At 31.7% G+C, this 21,361-nt stretch overlaps 1 protein-coding gene across 1 annotated transcript; it reads left to right on the top strand.

Annotated features, from left to right (window-relative positions):
- Positions 1–1,615: 1,615 nt before the first annotated feature.
- LOC133284638 (DEAD-box ATP-dependent RNA helicase 38) lies at positions 1,616–6,228 on the top strand. The gene is made up of 8 exons (XM_061481702.1): positions 1,616–1,936; positions 2,023–2,316; positions 2,434–2,661; positions 3,088–3,153; positions 3,408–3,812; positions 3,900–4,023; positions 5,126–5,211; positions 5,368–6,228. The coding sequence occupies exons 1-8, from the start codon at positions 1,703–1,705 to the stop codon at positions 5,428–5,430; spliced, it is 1,500 nt and encodes a 499-aa protein (XP_061337686.1). The 5' UTR covers positions 1,616–1,702; the 3' UTR covers positions 5,431–6,228.
- Positions 6,229–21,361: the final 15,133 nt, after the last annotated feature.

The following is a 21,361-nucleotide window of genomic DNA, read 5'->3' as shown; positions in this document are numbered from 1 at the left end:
ATATCTTTGTTTTTATTGTATAAACTATGTGGGACCCATGTGAGGTTATAAGAAGATAAAAGAGAGAACAAGAATATATGAACCTCATACATTTTTATGTGCGTAGGGAATAAAATTATCTCCTACAACGTAAGAGAGATTAAACCCTTAAAATATATCATACATGATATTATACAAGATTAAATGAATGTGATTATACTATAAAAGAATTTTTCATTTCACTTTCTAAACAATAGGAGCATAATATTGCATCTCACTTTCTCCCTTTCATTCCCCTTTAATTTATTGGAATATGTTTCTCATGTTACATGAGACAATCTTGTTTCATGCAACACACACAAAAATAGGTGGACTCCACTAAGGAGAATAGAGAGAGAAAAGTAGGACTTATCCACTTTTTGTTTGTTTCAACACGAGAAAAACATTTCATTTTATTTATTCCCTTGAATTAGAAGCCCTAGGCTTTATAGAAAGAACATCCTACATTTCGAAGACAGACTCGAAAATATATGTTGTAACATTCAAAATTTTATTAAAAGGTTACTTTCGTAATTTCTGTTCATTTTTCCATCAAAATTTTATTTTCAACCAAACATACACTCAGCATATTTAACCCAATTTTTCTAGTAATATTTTGCGGTACCAAACAACTTTTTTTAAACTTTCCTACCAAACTTATTTTCCTACGTTTTTTCTTGTAATTGCATTTTCGTAGTAAAAAAAAAATTTCTCCTGAACCAAACACCCCCTTGTTGGATTGTTATTTCTGTGTTGTTTTATGATTAAAATCGTTTAAAAATTTATTTTTTAAGTTTTGATGAAGCTCTCATAGCGAAACCCGATTTCGAGCATGTAAACCCACCAAATGAAGAAGAAGACACTGCAATTAGAAATATCAAGAAATCATAGAGGTTAGTATGAGATTGTGAGAGAGGCATCATATTTATATTTTTCACTAAAAAGTCATGAAATCTACACTATTAGAAAATTCACTAAAATCGTCAGATTTTTAGATAACACAATATTTTTTTTCTTTGTTTAAAATATTAATTGAATACCATCAAATTCCTAATGGAATATCAAGTAATTTTTTTCAATCTTTTAAGATCATAATTAAATATCAGTAAATTTTTTTTGCGTTGAATTTATGAGATCCTTTAAAATTTCAATCTAATATAAAATCTTCTTGTTACAATTATTATTATGGGAAAATTGTGTTTGTGTATCGATTTACAGGAAGTAAAGTTGTGTCATTTTAAGTGAGAGAAAGAGATAGATAAAAGAGAAGAGAAAGTGAAAAAAATATATATAAAGATATAGATCTCACTTCTTTGTGAAAGTAAAAGAATATAAATTCTGTCATTTAAAAGAACAAATATTTTTTCCTATTATTATTAAGTTGGGTTTACGCATCTAACTGTGCGATCTTAGTTTTGGTTTATGGGCCACCGCCATTTCAAACCCAAATTAGTTGCGTTGGGTTTACGCATCTAACTGTGCGATCTTAGTTTTGGTTTATGGGCCACCGCCATTTCAAACCCAAATCAGCACCCCCCTCTCTCTATATATTAGTAGTATATGTTTTTATTTTATGTAATCATTCTTCACACACAGCCGCCAAGCTCAATCCATTACCTTCTACTTCCCTCTGCGAATTTTATATTCCTTTTTTACTTTTCACTCAGTCTCGTCTACTACTGCTATGGCAGAACGATCCACCGCCGACACCTCCTCCGCCAGCGATGCTCCTCCGCCCTCGCTGGCGCCGGCTTCCTCGCCGAAGAGCTGGGCCGACGAAGCAGACGAAGAAACCAACGCAACGCCGAGCTCCGAGACAGCAACCTCGTCGCTCAACGTCGACGGATTAACGATCGACGAGAACAAGAAGCCTTCTCCAAAGTTCTTGGACGAGCCTGAAGACTCCAACATCCAAGCGGTTGGTTCGATCCCCATTCCCAATTTCTCTTCTCCCTCTTTCTCGGCGAGAAATTGACAGTTTAGGGTTTTTGAATTTCGGTGCAGGTTTCGTCCGGCGACACTCCGTACACGTCAGCTACCACCTTCGAAGAATTGAATCTCTCAACGGAGCTTTTGAAGGGACTGTACGTGGAGATGAAGTTCCAGAAACCTAGTAAGATCCAAGCCATAACCTTGCCTATGATCTTGAATCCTCCGAATAGGGATTTGATCGCACAGGCGCATAACGGTTCCGGAAAAACCACGTGTTTCGTTCTTGGTATGCTTAGTCGAGTTGATCCAAAGTTGCAGGCTCCTCAAGCTTTCTGCATTTGCCCAACCAGGGAGTTGGCTATTCAGGTAAGGTTCTGTGTTTATTTATTTATTTATTTATTTATTTATTCGTTTGTTGATCACTGTTATTGAACATTGTGACTGTGTTAGTTGTAGCTTGATGATTATTGTGTTGTGTGGCAGAATACTGAAGTTCTCCGAAAGATGGGAAAGTACACGGGGATTAGCTCAGAATGTGCTATACCAGCAGACAGTAGAGATGCTTTGCCGATAGCGAAACGGGCACCGATTATGGCTCAAGTGGTTATTGGGACCCCTGGCACGATTAATAAGTGGATGAATTATAAGAAACTTGGGGTGACAAGGTTGAAGATTCTTGTTTTTGATGAGGCTGATCAAATGCTTGCTGAGGTAATTCTATCGTGATAATGAAATGTTGTTTATTTAGAATTTGAGGTTTCATTGTCCTTGGACTAGGCAAGCACATAGCCTTGTCATTCACCCTGAGCTTATTATTGTTACAATCTTTTGGGGAGTTAGCAACACCCTTGTTTTTTAATAGAATAACTTACAATTAAGTGGTAGTTGTGACTCTCCTCCTTTAATGATGGACAAATGGGAAGAGGGCACTAGTAGACTGCGTGTTTTAACTCTTGACAATATATATCCTTTTCTAGTTACTAATTACTAGTATTCTAGAGATCCTAGGACCTAGTTTTAGGTTCGGGAATTGTTATGGTTTACTGAATTAGAATACTTTTTTAAAGCAGCGGTGTCCACAGTTCCGTTGCTAAATATGCTGTGTCCTAACTTGCTTAATTATTGTAAACTTTGCAGGATGGATTTAAAGATGATTCCCTGAGGATAATGAAAGGAATAGAAAAATTCAATTCTAACTGTCAGGTTTGTTGAACTCTTTCTTGCGTAGTGTGTTTGTGTGCTTGTGTGCATGGTATTTTCATCCATCCAAGAAATTCTGGTATAGACTTAGTCTACAAGTTGCATAGCCTAAGCTAAGTACACACTGACACATCATCATTTTACCTTAAATAACTACATGATATCTGTGTCAATCTACTACTTTTAAAATGATAGTTGTTTTTTCCTTATTTTTTTTTCTTATCTAAGAAGATTTTGATTGAATTGTGTATGTCCAGGTTCTTCTGTTTTCTGCTACATTCAATGACATTGTCAAGAATTTTGTTTCGAGGACAGTTAAGCAGGATCATAATAAACTTTTTGTGAAGAAAGAAGAACTATCTTTAGATGCTGTAAAGCAATATAAAGTGTATTGTCCTGATGAACTCTCTAAGATCGAAGTGATAAAAGATTACATACTCGAAATAGGAGAGAATGTGGGGCAAACTATAATATTTGTGCGCACAAGAAATAGTGCAAAAATGTTACATAAATCACTTGTTGATTTGGGCTACGAGGTTACTTCTATACAAGGCGCTCTTGGGAATGAAGAGAGAGACAAGGTTGTCAAGGAATTCAGAGATGGTTTGACTCAGGTTCTTATATCAACTGATGTTCTTGCCCGTGGCTTTGATCAGCAACAGGTGCTGAATCTCCCTCTCTTCCCTTTTAGTGTATGTACTCATTTGCTTTTCAATGCGATGACATCCTTCCATTGCATATTTATTCAGGTTAATCTGGTTATCAACTATGATCTTCCAGTGAAATATACTGCTGAGTATACCCGTGAACCTGAGCCTGATTATGAAATTTATTTGCATAGGGTTGGTAGGGCTGGACGTTTCGGGCGCAAGGGTATGATCCTAGTTCATGCCTCTTTGCATTGTCTGCTTACTGTTGTGTAATTATAATAAATTGTTGTAAGTGTTGTAATAAGTGGGTTTCATCATGTTAGTTTTTAAATATGTTGCTATTGTAGCTCAGTTAAGTTGCTTAGATGAGTTTCTGCATGTTTTAAACAAAAGGTTATTTATCTCTAACAAATCACTGTGCTAGCTTTAGCCATGCTTTCCATTGTATTATAATTATAAGAGTAAGAGCCTGTTTGGATCCTCTTATTTTTAAGCTAGAAGCTACTTATAAGCTAAAGTTAAAAAAAAGAGCTTAAAAAAATAAGCTAAAAGCTGTTTGGAAATTACATAAAAGTTTTAGCTTAAAAATTACTTAAAATCACATATTTCAAGAAAATTATCTTTCTCTCTATCTTTATCACTCTTCATTTAAAAAAAAAGCACACAATTCAAGAAAAATAGATAAGAGCTTAAAAAAAAGCTCCTCCTAGGAGCTTTTAGTTTTCAGCTTTTTTCTTCATTATAAAAAAAAGAGCTTTTCGTTATAAGAGCTTTTCCCAAAACCTGTTTGGCCTAGCTTATGCTTATAAGTAGCTTCTAGCTTAAAAATAAGAGGATCCAAACAGGCACTGAATCTGAGCACTAACTGTTTGGTTGGCATTATTTTCCTTAGGGGCAATTTTGTTGTCACATATCATTAGTTCAAAAATTGACCTGTGATGGAACTAGTAATATTTCAAGCAAGCTGAGTATTTGTATAGTGAATGTTATTTTGGGCTCAATAAAATTTATATAAAAAATGAAACGTGAAAATTGACTATGAATCTATAGTTCTGGACTTTATTGTGTCTAAATACATTTTTACTTTCCCCTACCCAACCAAGCAGACCCTGAGTTGGGCTGATTGATCCTGCTCGGATGGGGTTGTGCTCTAATATGTTGTGCCACACAACCACTTCATATACGATCTCAAATTTTTAATTTTATCATTGTACTCCTAAGGAAGTAAACTCAAAACTTTATTCTTCATAAAGTTATGCATGATATTTTCAGTAATGATGCAAAATAATAAAGCTGTTTGCCACTTGTTTCTTTTGATCCCACAGGGGCTGTATTTAACCTGATATGTGATCAAAGGGATGAAAAGATCATGTCCAAGATTGAGAACCATTTTGGCACCCATGTTTCTGAGGTATGCTACTTGATAATGGTTCTTGGATTATGATGCACCATGCTGCATAACATTGAATCTGAAAATTTTGATTTTGACTTTGTTTAGTATACTTGTGGAATTATGAACACATGCATCTTACATAACATTATTTCATCAATGTCACTGGGGATGCAGGTGCAAGAAAAAAGTGTTGAAAACTATAAAGGGGCTCTTAAAGAGGCCGGATTACTGAGGTGAATTGGCCGAAGTTGAAGGATATTGATAACTGTGTTTGCCTCCAAAATGTGCTTGGATCTGGCTAAGGATTTTGATCATATCCATGAATGCTTTTAATTTTTTACACGGACAGATGATGATCATGGTTTTAGTTGTGGAGATGAAGACTTCCTGTTCAGTATTTGTTTTTTATGTTACAGTGGTGATTTTTCTCTGTAAATTGGATATCAGGTTGTAATGGGGATAATTTGTAATGAGTCGGTTTATTTTTTCGTTGTAGTACTGTAACCACCTTTGAAAAATCCTTTTTGATCTTGTGGTATAACGTTATTACCCGACGGCAGCTTTTAGAGAATGAATTCTGGAGCCCTCCTGCCTTCAGCTTGGTAATAGGACAAAGAAGCATAAGTGTTCCTTGGCTAGCAACATAGCTTCTTCGGTGGTGTACAAGTCTGTTGAGGTCTCGGTCTATAGATTTTTCTCCTTCTATTCATTCTTCCTGCCGAAATCCAAAAATACTAAGCGAGAAAAGATTCAATTTTTTTCAAGCAGTTTCTTGGTATATAAACTAGTGAAGTATGGTCCATGAATGTATGGCTGTAAATCTCATCCCCAAGTCCAAGTTGGAAGGATATTTCCATTTTCGTACGTTAGCAAATATCAGCAGCTTTGAGTACTTTTTAAGTTTTATGATTTATTCATTGGATCTATAAGCCAAATCAAGGGTATGAGAAGAGATTTGGTGGTTACTTTCAAGTTTCAAGTGTCATTAATGGTCATTATTCATCACCGAACATCAATAACAAGCATACTTACAGTCAGGGTTAGCATTGGAAATTTCTTTTAAAAAAAGGGGTTGGCAAAGCTCATTTTGCCACCTTTAGGTCTCAGAGATGATTTACTTTAAGTGTTGTGTCGATAAATGATAATACAAGCGCAAATCTTATGTACTTACTATTTTATTTCTCTATCCCTTTTGCACATAATTTTAACATAATTAAGTGAGGTCCATGTAGTCAGCTGCGGTAGAGAATGAAGTAAAAATAATAAGGAAATATTTGTCCTTTAAAATGACACAAAGTTATGTCCTTTTAAAGGATATAATTTTGTGTCATTTTAAATTATAACTGTTGATTTTCGTTAATTAATAATTATAATTTATTGGGTAAAACTTATTAATTAATTAATAATTCGTAATAAATATAATTATTGATTGACGAAAATCAACGATTAAAATTTAAAATGACATAGAATTATGTCATTTAAAAAGATAAATATAAGCTTAAGTGCCGCACCTCTTCCAAGGACAATGGACAAACACCACAACTTGATATAACCCTTATCTCTTTATTCATCCATTGTTATTCCCATTTTTTGATTTTTCCAAGAAATTATGTCAGCTTATAAATTTATAAATTAAAAAAAAATACACATCTTCATAAGAAATATTATCAGTAAAAACCTCATGCCGTGATTTGGAATGAGACATTCTTCCAAATTTTTGTTTTTATTATAAAATTAGTACATTACCTTGGGGCAAAAAAATCAAAAATTTTGTCGATCGTGGTTGGTTAATCTCTAAAAGAAATCAAGAACTTCATCTTGATACGAAGCCCTGAATGGTACAATGGTAGAGGTATAAATATGACAAAAATAAAACATGGAAACCTTTTACTTGAGAAATATCTGAAATAAAAAAAATTATCTTGCTACTTGGGGGGGGGGGGGGGGGGTCGGCCATCTGGTCGAGCCTATTTTGTTACCTCTAACTGTCAGCATTTTATATCAACTTAATAAGTTTCTATATTTATCCACTCACAAACAAAATATTGTTATAGTTGCGTCTAAATTACTATCTACTATGTTTTCTATAGTTGTAAGTGATATACTAGATGAAGAGTTGACAAATATTTGAGTTGGCATGTTTAGTATTCTAACAAACACTTCATAGAGTATGTTGCATGTGGTAATATCAATAGATCATTCATTAACTTAATTGCTTAAATATAAATAATTATTTACAAAATTAACATAAACATATATATATATATATATATATATATATATATATATATATATAGGCATATATTTAATGCATCATATTTAATCTCAATAATACTTCAACTTTACCAATAATAATTTGGTGAAGAATATGAAAAGTCAACTACTCTTTGGTTGGAGATAACTAATCATAAATAACATTAAAATAATAATATACTCCAAAACATTGAGTGGTCATTCCTTTTAATAGAGTAATTAATAAGAATTAATAATTATTTTTTTAGTTGAAATGAAACTCTACTCCAAGGATAAAGTTTTGTGCAAGTGACTTAGTCATTACCTGACTATCCACCAAACTTTGTAAAGGCATCTTGTAACCTTTGATATAAAATACAAATGCTATTGTATTAGCTTGTCCCGTAGTCGTTAAAAAATTATGTAGTTTGACTTGATTTTTTCCAATATTTCTTAGAGATGGAATTTCATTTATCACAATCCGATTGTTTATTTTGTTTACATGCTTGTTTATGAAATATTTACACCAGTAAATCCAATGATCTTAGTCACACGAAGGCAGGTTTATTAGACAGTAAATTAAAAAAAATGTGTTGGCGAACTAACTCGCCTGTTTGGCAGCAAGGCGGGCCGGCCCTCCAGACCGAGCCCATTTTGCCACCTTTAACTGGCAGCATTTTATATCAGCATGTAATATGTTGTTATATTTATTCACAAAAAAGGTTCTTATAGTTGCATCTATATTACTATCTATCTATGTTTTCTATAGTTTCCTATAAATCAACTCTTTGATGTGTGTGTTTTTGTGACATATATATTAGTTGGAGACTTGGCAAAAATTTGAGTTAATACGCTTAATATTCTAACAAGCACTTTTTTGTTAAAGTCGAATATAGTAATATTAAAAGACTATTCATTAGCTTAATTGCATAAGTATAAAAAATTATTCACAAAATTAACATATATTTAAGCATATATTTAATGCATCATATTTAATCTCAATAATACTTCAACTCTACCAACAATAATTTGGTGAAGAATATGAAAAGTTAACTACTCATTGAGTTGGAAACAATTAATCATATAACATTAAAATAATGATATACTGCAAAACATTGAATGATCATTCTTTTTAATTGAGTAATTAATAAGAATAAATAATTATTACTTTTTTGCAAGGATTAGTGGCCTTAGTATATAAATAATTATATTTTTATATTAATAAAAATAAATAATTATTAATTTACAAATTAGTATTTACAAAGTTGAAATCAGATTTAGGAATTTAATTATAAAAGATAAAGGGTGAAATTTTAATTTAATTATAAAAATTTGTTGGCGGACGGGGCAAGGAGGTCCTCCGAGTCGAGCCCATTTTGTCACCTCTAACTGTCAGTATTTTATATCAGCATGTAATAAGTTTTTATATTTATTCACACAAAAAAGATTTTTACATTTTCTTCTAAATTACTATCTATCTATGTTTTCTATAGTTGCCTCTAAATCGACTTTCTTAAGAGTGCGTATTTGTGACATATATGTTAGAAGAAGAGTTGACAAATATTTGAGTTATTACGTTTAATATTCTAATACTAAGCCACACAAAGACGAATTTATTAGAGAGTAATATAAGAAAAAAATGTGTTGATAGCCCATTTTGTTTAGATGCTTGTTTTTGGAATATTTACAGCAGTAAATCCAATGATCTTAGCCACACAAAGAAAAATTTGTTAAACAAAAAAAAAACGTGTTGGCAGGGGTGGTGGGCCGACCCTTCGGACCAAGCCTATTTTTCCATCTCACACAGTCACACTGTCAGTATTTTATATCAGCATGTAATAAATTTTCATATTTATCCACAAAAAAGTTCTTATAATTGCGTCTATATTTCTATCTATGTTTTCTATAGTTTCATCTAAATCGACTTTCCGAAGTGTGTGTATTTCTGACATATATGTTAGATAAAGAGTTGACAAATATTTGAGTTATTACATTTGATATTCTAACAAACAGTTAGCCACACTAAGACAAGTTTGTTCGACAGTAAATAGAAAAAAACAAATGTGTTGGCGGGTGGGGTGGTCCAGCCCTCCGGGCCAAGTCCATTTTGCCACCTCTAACTATCAACATTTTATATCTACATGTAATGGATATTTATATTTAAAAATAATAAGTTATGACTGATTCATATTTTTATCACATATAATTTTTAAAAATTTAAATATAATTATAAATATAATTTTACTTTGGTTTTAAGTATTTACATTCAATTCTGTGATTTTACTTTCCAAAGAATTGGCTGATATTACTCCACAATTCGATACCATGATTAATTCTTTTGATTGTAAGTGTAATAACGTACCAGTTACAAAAAATAAATAAATAAAAACTCCTTCTGTTTGTTTTGGACAAGAATTAAAATAATCATTTAATATTTTTAATTTTCAAAAAACACCAATAGTTCAGTACTGTATTTTATTCACTAATATTATTTTATTATACTTAATTAAAATATTAAAGAAGTTAAAAATAATTACAATTTAAAATAATAAGTTATGCATGATTTATATTTTAAAGTCACATATAATTTTAAAAAATTTAAATATAATTATAATTTAAAACAAAATAAATAATTTTTTTGCCTTTTTTTTCCATTTATTTTAATCAATTTATTTGGACATTTATAAACAATATCATAAATATTTAAATGTACGTGTAAATATATATATATATATATATATATATATATAATATAACGTAAGATTTAATTAGTAATACATCTAAAATTTATTTCATTTATACCTAGGTTTATTAAATTTTAATTTTAGCACCTTTAAATATTTATTATAAATTAACTATTATATTTGTGTAATCATTTATTTCCTTTATACTCTTTTGAGTCTTTTCCCACCTATCAAGTCCAAAATTCAAATTTAATAATTTTAAATTTTAAATGTTTTTCCATTTAATAGACATAATAATAAATATTATTAATAGGCTTTACAATTTTTCATGCAGAAAGTAGTGAGAAACATTAAAAAAATCTGTAAAATACTTAATAACAAAAATCTTTTTACGATGCAGAAGTTGGATGGTTACTGGTGATTGAATGATCATTCATTTTAATTGAGTTATTATTAATAATAAATAATTATTTGTTGTAAAGATTTGTGGCTTTTTTAACAATCTAAATTATTTATGTTTCTTAAAATTGAATATTTCTTGTTTTTTCAAATGATTGGAAGTTAAATAATTAGAACCATTGTTGTTAAACTCTATTTATCTTTACGATTTTTTTTCATCAAAATAATTTTACTAATATTCAAAAAGCTTTTACGTTTTTATGATTTTTTATAATTTTTTTACATTACAATTTTACGTTTTACGAAATGTTAATCCCCTTTCGATTTTACGTATTATTTAAGATCTCGATTTTAACAACATTAATTTGAACTTATTTTTTTAAACTGTTTAGAAAATATTTAAGCTACTATTTTTAGGTTTTAATTTTTATGAAAAAATTATTTAATTATTATGAGCTTTTAAACATATTTTTTAATTTTAAAACATTTTTTAAGCCAACTAATGGGTTGGAAACATGTAATCATAAATAGCGTAAAACTTTATTTCGGTAAAATTTACTTTTTAAAGCTTCTAACAAAATAATGCTTGGTTTTTATTTGCAGCAGCGAAATCAATTAATTCTAATACGTTTAATAATTAAGCTCAATAGAGCTAATAGTAAATATTATTAATGGGTTTGTGTTTTCTAAAGTTACTTTAGATAACTTTATATAATGTTCACCGAAACGACGTCGTTTTGGGACGAAAATCATGGTGTTTTTGTAATTTTAATTTATTTCAGGGTTATAATAGTCTTTACCATTCTAATTTTTTAATTTTTCAACCACAAAACATTGTCGTTTTGATAAACATTAGACAAAATTATCTAAAGTAACATTAGATACTTTTTTCTCATTATTAATATGCTTAACAATTTCACATGCAGAAAGTAGTGAGAAACATTGAATGCTCGACTCTTTTCCCACCTATGAAGTTTAAAATTCAAATTTAAAAAGTTTAAATTTTAAATATTAAATATTTCCCCACCTAATAGACGTAATAATAAATATTATTAATAGGCTTAACAATTTTCCATGCAGAAAGCAGTGGAAAACATTAAAGTAGTTTATAAAATACTTAATGACAAACATCTTTTTATGATGCAGAAATTTGATGGTCATCATTAAATGGTCATTCATATTAATTGAGTAATTAATAATAATAAATATTAATTTTTTTCAAAGATTTCTGGCCTTTTTCAACACTCTAAATTATTTATGTTTCTTAAAACTAAATATTACTTGTTTTTTCAAAAAATTACATATTGGATTTTAACAATATTAAATAAAAAAAAACAAATATCTTATAGTGAAACTAATAATACTCTGCATATATTTTCATTTGATTCTTCTCTCTTAACTCTCTATTTAACATTATCTTATTTCTAATCTCATTTTTTCATTTTTGGAAACATGTAATCATAGATAGCGTTAAAACTTTATTTCGGTAAAATTTACTTTTTAAAGCTCCTAACAAAATAATGCTTGGTTTATATTTGCAGCAGTGAAATCAATTAATTCTAATACGTTTAATAATTAAGCTCAATAGAGCTAATAGTAAATATTATTAATGGGTTTGTGTTTTCTAAAGTTACTTTAGATAACTTTATCTAATGTTCATCGAAACGACGTCATTTTGGGACGGAAATCATGGTATTTTTGTAATTTTAATTTATTTCAGGGTTATAATAGTCTTTATCATTCTAATTTTTTAATTTTTCAACCACAAAACGACGTCATTTTGATAAACATTAGACAAAGTTATCTAAAGTAACATTAGATACTTTTTCCCATTATTAATATGCTTAACAATTTCACATGCAGAAAGTAGTGAGAAACATTGAATGCTGGACTCTTTTCCCGCCTATGAAGTTCAAAATTCAAATTTAAAAATTTTAAATTTTAAATATTAAATATTTCCCCACCTATAGACGTAATAATAAATATTATTAATAGGTTTAACAATTTTCCATGCAGAAAGCAGTGGAAAACACTAAAGTAGTTTATAAAATACTTAATGACAAACATCTTTTTATGATGCAGAAATTTGATGGTCATCATTAAATGGTCATTCATATTAATTGAGTAATTAATAATAATAAATATTAATTTTTTTCAAAGATTTTTGGCCTTTTTCAACACTCTAAATTATTTATATTTCTTAAAACTAAATATTACTTGTTTTTTCAAAAAATTACATATTGGATTTTAACAATATTAAATAAAAAAAAACAAATATCTTATAGTGAAACTAATAATACTCTGCATATATTTTCATTTAATTGTTCTCTCTTAACTCTCTATTTAACATTATCTTATTTCTAATCTCATTTTTTCATTTTTATCACTTTCTATTTTCCAAAATACTTTTTCACATTTCATTTTTTATAGTTACAATTATCCTTGGACAACGAGACATGGAAAACAATATTTATTTGGTGAAACGTAGATAACCCAATATCATTGTGACTAACTAAATATGTATCTAAAATGTAGAAAACGAAAAGCATTTCTACATATGAAAAATAAAGAAATCTGTTTAAAGTCAAGGAAATTAAGCCTATCGATTACCACTAATTGTTTTCTTACTGTAAATATCGATATGTACAAAGAGCATGGTGATTAGGAAAAATATTTTTAGTGCTACAGTAAAAACAAACAATCGATATATTATTACCAAATATGCTAAAAAATAATTTATTTATATGTCCTCACCTTAATATTTATTTTCCCTTGTATTTTTTGTTGTTGTTGTTGCTGCTAATTTTGATAAGAGAATAGTTTCCTATCAACATTCAGCAGCAATAAAGTTGAAATTGACATATAAATGCGACGATGATGGTTAAAACGACAAATGTCTCTCAAATCATCCAACACATACAAGCTTATTAATTAATCAAGTTAAACATTCATTTATTCTTAAGATTAATTCTATTTTTGAGAACCTTAATTCAACTATCAAACAGACAGTTGGTTTTCTTTTACGTGTCTTAAAAATTATGATTTGTTGGAATGCTTAGAAATATGTTAACATAATTGTTAAATAACGAGAGAAAGAGAGGAACATTTGAAATAATACCGTGTGTATTAATTGATGAAGGATGTACAATATATAAACAAACTAATGGGCTAAGCCCAAACCTAATGTAATCAGACCTAATACAAAATAAGGAAACCTTAATTACAATATATTTCTAACACTCCCCCTCAAGCTGGAGCGTATAGGTCATATGCACCAAGCTTGTTACATATAAACTCTATTCGATGACCCCTCAAAGATTTTGTGAACACATCTGCTAATTGCTCATTAGAGGGTACAAAGTTAGTTTTAATTTCACCAGCAAGAACCTTTTCTCGAACAAAGTGACAATCTATTTCTATATGCTTGGTCCTTTCATGAAACACTGGATTTGATGAAATGTGTAGAGTTGCTTGATTATCACAAATGAGAGTTGCCTGTCCAGTGTCTTCAAACTTAAGTTCTCTGAGAAGCTGTTTAAGCCAGATGAGCTCGCAAGTAGTAGTCGCCATGGAGCGGTATTCTGCTTCAGCACTTGATCTGGCAACTACGCTTTGTTTCTTACTTTTCCAGGAAATCAAGTTGCCTCCAACAAAGACACAATACCCAGAAGTAGATATCCTATCAGTTGGACAACCAGCCCAATCAGCATCACAATAGCCAACCACTTTATCATGACCTTTATCTTCATATTCAAGGCCTTTCCCTGGAGATGCCTTGATATACTTAAGAATACGAATGACTGCATTCCAATGTTCTTGACATGGAGAATTGAGAAATTGACTAACAACACTAACTGCAAAGGAAATATCAGGCCGAGTGACTGTGAGGTAGTTCAATTTTCCAACCAATCTTTTATACTGCTCAGGATCTGAAAAGGGCTCCCCCTGATTTGGTAGAAGCTTGATACTTGGATCCATAGGAGTATCAACAGACTTTGAATTTAACAGAGAAGTTTCTTCAAGAATATCCAGAGCATATTTCCCCTGAGATATCTCAACACCAACTTTAGATTGGGCCACCTCGATTTCTAAGAAGTATCGCAGTTTCCCAAGATCCTTAGTCTGAAAATGATGACATAAGTGTTGTTTCAATCGAGTGATCCCATGCTGATCACTGCCTGTGATGACAATATCATCCACATATAACACCAGATAAATAGATTCAGAAGCAGAATGACGATAAAAGAGATAATGATCAGCTGCATTCCGAGTCATGCCAAATTATTGAACAACACTGCTAAATTTACCAAACCAAGCTCTTGGAGATTGTTTGAGGCCATAGAGAGACTTACGAAGACGACAAACAAGAACTGACTCCCCCTGAGCAACAAATCCAGGAGGTTGCTCCATATAAATTTCTTCCTCAAGATCACCATGAAGAAAAGCATTCTTGATATCCAGTTGGTAGAGAGGCCAATGGCTAATAGCAGACATGGCAATAAAAAGGCGAACAATAGACATTTTTGCCACAGGAGAAAAGTATCAATAAAATCCAAGCCAAAGACCTGAGTGAAACCCTTCGCGACCAAGCGAGCTTTAAGACGATCCACTTGACCATCAGGTCCAACCTTAACAGCATAAATCCATCTGCAACCAACCACAGATTTTCTAGAAGGAAGAGGCACCAGGTCCCATGTGCCATTATGATGAAGAGCACTCATTTCATCAAGCATAGCTTGTCTCCATCTCGAATGTGAAAGTGCATCACCTGTGGTCTTAGGAACAGATACAGAAGACAAAGAGGAAAGGCAAGCAAAATATGATGGAGAAAGACGATGATAACTAATATTGGCTGTATACCTGGCCGGAGGACGAGTATCACGAGTACCCTTACGAAGAGCAATGAGAAGGTCACTATCCGAAGGAGGGACCGAAGCCGTGGGAGGAGATGCAGTTGAATGTGAGTCCACAGATACATCTGACGAACTATGCTCGATCTCATCAGCAGAAGAGTTGATAGAAGGAGAGTCAGAAACATGGACGGGTAAAGACGGAAGGTAAAGAAGGTCAGTTGGGAAGGACGACTGTACAGAATCAGTATCCACAGGAGTAGTAGAGGTTCCAAAAAAGGGAACTGATTCAAAAAAGGAGACATCCGCCGAGATAAAGTATCGACGTAAAGTGGGAGAGTAGCAACGGTAACCCTTCTGAGACCGAGGATAACCCATAAAAACACATTTATGAGACTTGGGAGCTAATTTATCCAAACCTTGACCAAGATGATGAACAAAACACGTGGAACCAAACACATGTGGAGTTAAAGGATATAAAGCTTGATGGGGAAATAAAATAGAGTGAGGTACCTTATGATTGAGAACAGATGATGGCATGCGATTAATGAGATAGCATGCAGTAAGTATAGCATCACCCCAGAATGTGTATGGAACATTACCATCAATTAACAAGGCACAAGTGGTTTCAACCAGATGGCGATTCTTGCGATCGGCTACACCATTTTGTTGAGGTGTATGAGGGCAAGATGTTTGATGAAGAATGCCATGAGATGAAAAGAATTGTTGAAATTGATGAGATAAGTATTCACATGCATTATCACTACGAAAAGTACGAATAGGAATACCAACTTGAGTTTTTATTTCATTATAAAATAACTGAAAAATAGAAAACAACTTAGAGCGCTTTTTCATTAAAAATAACCAGGTACATCTGGAATAATCATCAATAAAAGTAACAAAGTACTTAAAACCCAAAGTAGAATGGACCATAGAAAAAGGAGAAACAGCTTGACGACTAAGACGACTCGGAAACGTACTACGAGTATGTTTCCCAAACTGACAAGACTCACAATTTAAAGTAGAAAGAGACGATAAATGGGGAACCATCTTCTGAAGCTTTGCAAGGCTAGGATGGCCCAGACGAGCATGGATAGTAAGAGGAGAATCCATAGTAGAGCAGGCTGAAAAAGAGGGAACTAGTTGATAGAGGCCCTGAGACTCACATCCTTTGGTAATCTCCTTCCCCGAACTCCGATCCTGAAAGATGACAGAGGTTTTAGTAAAAGAAACAACACAGTAAATGGACTTGGTCAACCGACTAATAGAAAGTAAGTTAAAAGGAGAATCAGGAACATATAGAACATGATCCAGAGATAAATTAGGTAAAAGAAGAACCATGTCAATCTCCCTTGATTGGGCCAGAGACCCATTGGCCATAGTAATAGTGGGAAAAGAACCAGTAGTACAAAGGGAAGTGAATAAGGGCTTATTACCAGAAATGTGATCAGAAGCCCAGAATCTAGAGTCCAAGGGCCAATAGAGTGCAACTGAGATATGTCAGCAAAAGAATTACCAGAATTACCAGTGGGAGCAATGGATGCAGTAGGACCTGATGTTTGCTTCTCAGACCACCAAGTCACAAAAGCTTTTGCCTGACTCCAAATAGCTTCACAGGTAACAGCAGGTCGAAAAATCTGCTTGATAGACGGATGAAGAGTAGCTTTAATGAGACTACACAACTGAGCATCAATCATCTTCCATCATGTGCGCTCATTTTCCGCCACAGATTCAACCTTAGTGGTGAGATGGGATGTATAATTCTGCCCATCCAACCAGAGTCGCAGATCGGAAGACTAAGTATCATAATTGGACCCATCCAATTTATCCACACTCAACGGAGCAAGGATATAATTTGAGAAAATAGTAGACTCCGACTTTTGTCCCACCGTAGTCCCAGAAACAGAAACATTGGAGACAGGAGTGTCCATAATCAAAGGAAAAAGGCAGAAAGAACAGGTCAAAAACTAACCCGCAGAAGAGGGATCTGTGCGTCAACACAAAAAGAGGTCCAAACACCAAAACAAGACCAGATCCAGAACCTACGCAAAGAGACGAAAAGATCACAACTAGTCGCGGCCGGAGAGGGGCCTCCACGCGCCGCCGGAGTGAAGGAGAGTGGCCGAGAGTGGCCAAGCTGTCGCGCGCGCATGAGGGCGCGTGTGACCTTGAAATTGGACGAGACCGGTGGCGTTGGAACCGCGCGGCGGTATGTAGATCGCTGGAAAAGGTGACCGGACAGTGGTTCTGGACGAGACAGAAGCTGTATGCGGAGAGAGAAGCGTCCGAAAAGTGACAAGGAGACAGCTCCGGAAAAAAATTAACCGACGATGAACAATGGGTTCACCGGAAATGATTTTTTTTCAAAGTTCCTTAGGCTCTTGATACCATGTTAAATAACAAGAGAAAAGAGAGGAACATTTGAAATGTTTTTGTGTATTAACTGATGAATGTTGTACAATATATAAACAGACTAATGGGCTAAGCCCAAACCTAATGTAATCTGACCTAATACAAAATAAGGAAACCCTAATTACAATATATTTCTAACAGAGAAGATGTCAACTGTTCAATCAAAACCTGAAAAAAAAAATCAAGAAAAAAGAAATAATTAAAAAAGGATATTGCTTTTCATTTATTCTGTCACATTATGGGTCGTGAGTATCTAAAATAAAAAAGCCTGAATTTAATCGTAAATAAATTCTTGTATGAAATATGCTTGGGATGATATTAGTTTAAGAATTCAATTCATTTAGATGCCTCATTCATGCATATAACAACCAAAAGCACAAGCCATCCAAATGGTAGTAGTTCAAATATAAAGGTTTAAGCAAACGGTTCTGGATTGACCCCTTTTTCTATCTATTTATACATGGCATAGCTCATCAAAAGAATGATTTAATGAGTAGCAACATGCTATTTTTTATTTTTTGGGTGAAAAAAAAACTCATTTCAGCATTTTTACCAACAACTTTTGATCACATAAGGCCAACTTTTTATCACACCCAAGTCCATCATCCTCAATAATCAATAGTATAATACTTTCTCTTCCACATGAATATTAAAATTTTAAAAGGTTACTATCTTAAGCATTTGGATCGGATAACATTAAACTCAAAAGAGAAAAGAAGCTCATCACTTTGAGAAGAAGTCATTTGAATTGAAGTTTTCGTATCCCGATAAGCTTCTATGATATAATGTCGCTGATCCCTGACAACACTCCTGTAGTGATTACCTGGTTTAATAGTGAAGCAAAAGAAGGAAAAAAACATACATTAGATTAGCCACAATGAATGGGGAAAAGTTAATGAAATGAATTCAGATAAACCTACAATCAATCTATTACCTAAACCATTAAAGGTAGCTTTTTAGCAATAACAAAACAAAGAGTTAATGAAAATGTATGCAAAAAAGCAACAAGGAAAGCAAGCCATGTAAAGGGAAATTAAAAATGAGATAGAAGTAGAAATAAATGAAGAAGAGGGACCTTGGTTCTCAAAAATCATATTTCGAGTACATATCAAATGCTATATTAGATAATGAAGAAGAATATAAAAGACGAATTGAAGAAGATTTGTAGACAAAATAAATTTGTTGAAACAACAAATAAAAATATGCAGCATAACATATCCTATTTATACACGAACCAAATATATTTTTCCCATTGATTTTTCTTGTATTTAAACATATTTTTAATTTTATGCATTTTAATTGACCGAAATAATTAAGCCCAAATTACAAATTATTACAAATTACAAACAACCATAATAATACACTATCCAATAAATATTATTCATATACTCAATAATTATCATTTTTCATGTAAAAAGTAGTGGAATATTAATATAGCTGTCTCTCACTAAGCATTGTTGAACTTCCCCCCACTTATATCATGTTTAAAATTCGTATTTTAAGAAAGTAGTAAGATATTAATACAGATGTTTGTCACCAATTAATGCTGAACCTTTTTTCTACCTATATAAAATTTAAATTTTGAATTTAAAAAGTTATTAAAAGAGAAATTTTTTAAATGGTTTTAAGTATGAGCATAAAATGAATATTAAAGATAGAGTGACACGTTGACAAATTTTCCAATGTTACATGACAAATAAATAGTTGTTAGGTTAAGAAAAAGACAAATTATATAATATTAAAAAAGTGAGAAGATACATTATTCAATGAATTTATCTTATTTTTTCTTAATGTAACAATTATTTATGTATCATATAACATGACAAATACATTTTCATTGTTTTATATATTAATAGAAAAAGTAGGACTGACAACTTATTGATAACCTTCCACAAAAGGAAAGCCACGGGTTTGGAAAGAAAACTGCCAGTCATGTATTAGACCATTGGTATTCAGTTCACCATTTAATCTTCAATCCAGCTCAATAAATTATAACTTTGAGGTGATTATACTCTATCTTGTGCCTGATATGAGATATGGGATACAATACGACATTTTGAGATGTTAATTTTAAAAAATATTAAATTTTGACATGTTAGGACACATTTTAATATTATATAATATTTTTAATTTATGTAGTGTATATTATATTTAGTATTTAATAATTTAACAAAAAAATAAAGCTAAACTTATAATACCCATCAATTTTGCAAAGAAACATAATATATCTCAAATGTTTATATTAAACTCAATAAAATTGTAATCGTAATCTAACGAATCTAATAGTTGGAACACAAAATGCAACGCAACGTAACCTTTGAACTTTTTTTGAGTCTTTACAACGAGTATTGGAGTGTAGGGAAGTGTCGGACATAACGCGTCAGGATTTTTGAAGTGTCGGTGCTTCATAGATTATACTTACAAATATATTTATTTCATGAGATAATTATCTCGTACAACAGAGATAAGATAGTAAAATTCACAATTTTTTTTTTAAAAAAAGGTGAACCCAACTACTTTGTTTTTATTGCATGAAATAATAATCTCATACAACATGAGATAATTATTTCTCTATGCTTAATACCATTGTTGTAAAACCCGGCCTGACCCGGCCGGGTTGACCTGGGACCTGGTGAACCGGTCATCGGACCAGTTCGGGTCAAGCATTGGACCGGTCATGCATCGACCCAGTCAAACTCAGTCAAAACTCGGACAAAACCGGCCAAACCCAGTGACCCGACGACCCGTTCGGGTCATGCATTTTTTTTAAAAATGTTTTATCTTATAAAAAAATGTAAAACTCATTTTAAAAACTTTTTGTAATTTTATTTGCTAGTATACTCTTCTACAATGGCCTCTTAGTTTTCAATACTGAAACAATTCGTGGAATTTTAAATTAGAGAAGGTGACATGTCATTTTAATGTAGTTGAATTTGAAAAATATGAGTTCAATATCATTGGGAGGTATGTTTATCGGGATTCTGAGTTGCAATTTAAATTGACATAGTAACAGCATGCATTTTTATTTATTTATGCTTCATGTTTTTGAGTTTATTTAGTGAACCTTGTTTAATTCATTTTAGATATAGAGAATATAATTGAATTTATATATGTTCATATATATATATATATATATATATATATATATATATATATATATATTTTATATATCTATATATATATCCGGATCAACCGGTCCGACCAGTGACCCAATGACCCAGTATCTCGACCAGGTCGATGTCCGGGTCGGGTTTAACAACACTGCTTATACTAAAAAGTTTCATAATTTTTATTATTAAATTAATCACCATTAATTTTTATTAATTTAATGATTATAATTTATTAAGAATTAATAATTAATTAATAAATATATATAATAAAAAATTATAACCGTTAGATCGACATAAATTAACGGTAATTAATTTAGTAATAAAAATTATAAAACTTTTCAATAATAAATATAACCTCTCTCTTGTACTTGATTTAAATTTATGTATTTTGACAAATTCTTATGAATAAAAATATTGATTACAAAATAATGAATTATATATTTTGGAACCAAACCGGATGTTGGAAAAATGAAAAGAGAGA

The sequence above is a fragment of the Gastrolobium bilobum genome, unplaced genomic scaffold (assembly GCF_033153095.1).
Source record: "Gastrolobium bilobum isolate Gb01-03AN ecotype WA unplaced genomic scaffold, APGP_CSIRO_Gbil_v1 utg8088, whole genome shotgun sequence".
Lineage (NCBI taxonomy): Eukaryota > Viridiplantae > Streptophyta > Magnoliopsida > Fabales > Fabaceae > Gastrolobium > Gastrolobium bilobum.
The sequence above is the reverse complement of the archived record's forward strand: the minus strand, read 5'-3'. Positions and strand labels throughout refer to the sequence as shown.